The sequence below is a fragment of the Palaemon carinicauda genome, chromosome 18 (genome assembly GCF_036898095.1).
Source record: "Palaemon carinicauda isolate YSFRI2023 chromosome 18, ASM3689809v2, whole genome shotgun sequence".
Taxonomy (NCBI): domain Eukaryota; kingdom Metazoa; phylum Arthropoda; class Malacostraca; order Decapoda; family Palaemonidae; genus Palaemon; species Palaemon carinicauda.
The window spans coordinates 114,893,006-114,896,731 of record NC_090742.1 but is presented as its reverse complement, the minus strand read 5'-3'; the positions used below and the strand labels follow the sequence as shown (position 1 = coordinate 114,896,731).

Genomic DNA, 3,726 nt, shown 5'->3' with positions numbered 1-3,726 from the left:
GAGTCCACTGAAAAGCATTTTGAACTTGGTACTCCACAGGGGGGTGTGCTTAGCCCCATGATTTTTAATATATTAATGGATGAAATTGCAAGTTATGAATTTTATGGAAATTCACAAGTAATAATTTATGCGGATGATATTCTCATACAATGCAAATCAGAGGAGACTTTGAGTATTGTGTTGGCTGAAATGTCAGATCTTTGTATATCTTTAGGTCTTGTGGTAAATGAGAGTAAAATAAAATATCAGTCACGAATGGTAAGTGATAAATAATTCTGGCTGAATGGAGTAAAACTAGAAAGAATAACAAGTTATAGATATTTGGGTATGTATATAGGTTTTGGTAAAATAATGGATCAAATTACTCATGTGAAGAAAAACTGTACATCTCGGCTTGAACCATTACGTGTTTTGTCTAATCATGGAAACGGTGTTGGTATTCCAATATTAAAGTCTGTATATCTTGCCCCTAGAGGAAGTATCATAGACTACTCGGGTCCAGTCTTATGTAGTTTTTCAGATAAAGATCTTCGTCCCTTGGAATTGTTGCAAAACGAAGCTATGAGGGTAATATTAGGTTGCCCTAGAACTGCAAGGATTGAAATAATGCGAATGGAGCTGAAGTTCCCGAGTGTCACTCAAAGAATAAGAGAGTTGACAGTCTCCTTAATTATAAGACTGATTAGGCAAAATGATAGGCATTTCAAAATTATTATAAATAGATATGTGACAGGCGTTCCAGGTTTCTTCACACTGAATGAATATTCACGAAAGCTTTGTAAAATATTGAATGACTATAATGTTTTTGATTTCTGTGTACCTTTGCCAAGTTCACGTCCAATAAAACCTTGGATTACTGAAAAAGTAGATATAATTACAGAGCAACTTGATTTGAGAAAAAGGGACAACAATCCCCTTGAACTTAAACAGCTGTTTTTGGAAAAGATATCTCGGTACCCAAAGGATACGGTGATCCATGCTTATTGTGATGGTTCTGTAACCGGATGTCGAGCTGGTCTTGGTGTTGTAATTAGAGAATATTTTGAATTTGGTTATAGTACAGAGGAGAGAATATCTAAGAGTATTGGTGATCACAGCTCATCTACCACTGCTGAGCTGTTTGCCATATATGAGTGTTTGAAATTTGGAATTGATAATGGAAAATCCATAATATGTTTTGTTGACAGTCAGAGTGCTCTTTTGGCTTTAAATGCCAAATTACCTTCTGATGAGGAAATAGTTACCAAATGCAACGAGTACATTTCTGTCATAAAACGGTCAGGATACAGTGTAAAATTCGTCTGGATACCCTCACATTGTGGTATATATTTTAACGATGTTGCTGATGAATTAGCAAAACAGGGGTGTAATAAAGAATCTATAGATTACGCCACTTCAGTTAGTATGAGGAAAATAAAGTCACACATGGCCAGAGTAAGGGAAGGATGGAACATTGAGAATGCTAAGACAATCATGAGTAACGGCAGTAACAGTATGTCTCATTATGATTATGTTAGTAACAATACATGTTTTAATTATGGAAAGTCTTCAGCTTAATTCGATGGAATTGTTATGAGACTTAAGCTAGGCTATAAGTACTATTGGGAATATAAAAGTGGAGAGGGTACCCCTTGTAAATTATGTGACGCTGCAAATTCACACACACTGCAACATTACATTATGGAATGTAGTTCTTTGGCAGAATTTAGGAATCTTGATAATTATTTTGAACAAATGGTGTGTGTTTTCATTAACAATAATTTGTACAAGAATACTACAAATAAATAAAAAAAAACTGATATTAGGTACTAAAATTGAGAAGTTACTATATTACTTTTTATTTGTATAATGTTCAGTGTTAGCTGCAGTAATATGGAATTTGAAATGGAAGTGGTTGTTCTCTGTACATTAGATAATAGTTCTCCTTATATGTGAAAACGGGCTATAAAATGTATTTTATGTAAAAAATTTTATGGTTATTTTGAACATGTTAATCAGTTTCAAGTGTAATTGTAGCGTTCACATTTATTATAACAGGGATGTATTTGGTTTAGTCTATTTCTACTGAAACTGGGGACTTTTACTAGAAAGTTTTGTTTTATGAAAATGATACCTAAGATTAAGTAATAGGTAATTTTGAAACTGTGAAAGCCTTATAAGGCTTGTCACTTATGTAATTTCGAAATTGATCTCCTTTGTAAAAAACGAGTTGTAATATCATGGTTTTTGGCCTTTATGTCGATAAACTGTTAAAATTAAAATGTTTAAAATATCTTTTGATTCATATATTCATTTTAGTCTATTTCTATTGAAACTTGGGGATTTTGTTGGATTGTTTGTTTTATCAAATTATAACTATGATTAAGCATGTAATTTCAGTCTCTGTGAAATAAACATATAAGGTTTATGCTAATTTACTTTGGGTAAATTTGAAATTATTCATGTAGGTGTTCTCTTTTGTGATAACTATTTGTTACTAAATGTATTTTTGGGTTTATGTAAATTATTACTAGGTTTTACTTTTGTACTTAGGTTTTGTTCATTTATGTAAATTGAAGATAGAGTGGGCTGTCTAGCAAGACTAACAGCTCCTTTTGACCACTGTTTGTCTATAAATTGTTTGAATTTGAATTTGAATTTGTTTGTTAAACAATGCCTTAAGGAACTGGGGCTCACGTCGATTCACTTTGGTTTCGTTCCCCATATTTCCTTTTTGTGTGGCTCCAGAGTTTTGGAAGAATCTCTTGAAAAAAATAGAAAACCATTCGTCAACATCTGACTCAGTAACTCCGCTGCATGTGTCATCGGTAAATGCGAACGACAAAGGTCCTGCAAATAATAAACAAAAAGATTTAACTGTAAAATAAAGCTTCCATTAGTTCAAACGATCAGAAACATCACTGAATATCCCAAAACTAATCACTCGGTTTATTTGACAGTCTTGTATGCATAATTATGGCCGAATCAGTCTGATTCTGGTGTTTATAAAATGTCACAGACAAAATTTAATGAGATTTATGTCACTGAGACCAACAGATCCATTTCACAAAGATTAATTTCGTACAATCGATTAGCAGGATGCAGATCAGAGAACATAGGTTTTCGTCTCTAAATTAGCCACCGCCGATGTCCTTTCGTTCTTAATGACCTTAATGATTTTTATCGGGTTTCATGGCTTAGATAGCTAATCCATCCACCTTTTTTTTTTTTAAATATTCTGTTTTTCAAATTTTCCAAATGTATGTGAGGGATACTTTCTTATAAAGGGAATCTTTTGAGTATATCATTCGCCCAGCTTATATTGTATATTAAATTTTTTTCGTCAACTGTGAAAGTAATTTTTTTTTTTTTTTTACAAGAAGACTGCCCATTTTAAGGATTATATAATATCATCTTTTCACCAAAATGTATATAATCCGATGAATAAGCCATACAATATTTGTTAAAATTTGAAACCCTTTTAAATATAAAGTCCATCTCGTGTAATTTTGCTGGGAACTATGCTCCTGATATTGCGTTGTAAAATATTCTGATAGAAATTGTGAATGAAAAATTTCATCTGAGAAAGGTATACTCTATGCCAAAGACGCTCATATAAGCCATATAGTTCAACAAAAGTGAAAAAAAAGAAAATTCTTTAAATCAATTTTCTTTAAAGAACGTTTTAATTTGTTCCCTAAAACCCATTTATGCCATAGTCACAAAGTACCTTGACTCAGTCGTTAT

General features: G+C 32.3%; 1 protein-coding gene across 1 annotated transcript; it reads left to right on the top strand.

The window, feature by feature from the left end:
- Positions 1 to 351: 351 nt before the first annotated feature.
- LOC137657502 (uncharacterized) lies at positions 352 to 1,557 on the top strand. Its single transcript, XM_068391840.1, has one exon. The coding sequence runs from the start codon at positions 352 to 354 to the stop codon at positions 1,555 to 1,557; it is 1,206 nt and encodes a 401-aa protein (XP_068247941.1).
- Positions 1,558 to 3,726: the final 2,169 nt, after the last annotated feature.

Coding starts and splice junctions, on each gene's coding strand:
- LOC137657502 (XM_068391840.1), top strand. CDS start 352: ATGGATCAAATTACTCATGTGAAGAAAAACTGTACATCTCGGCTTGAA.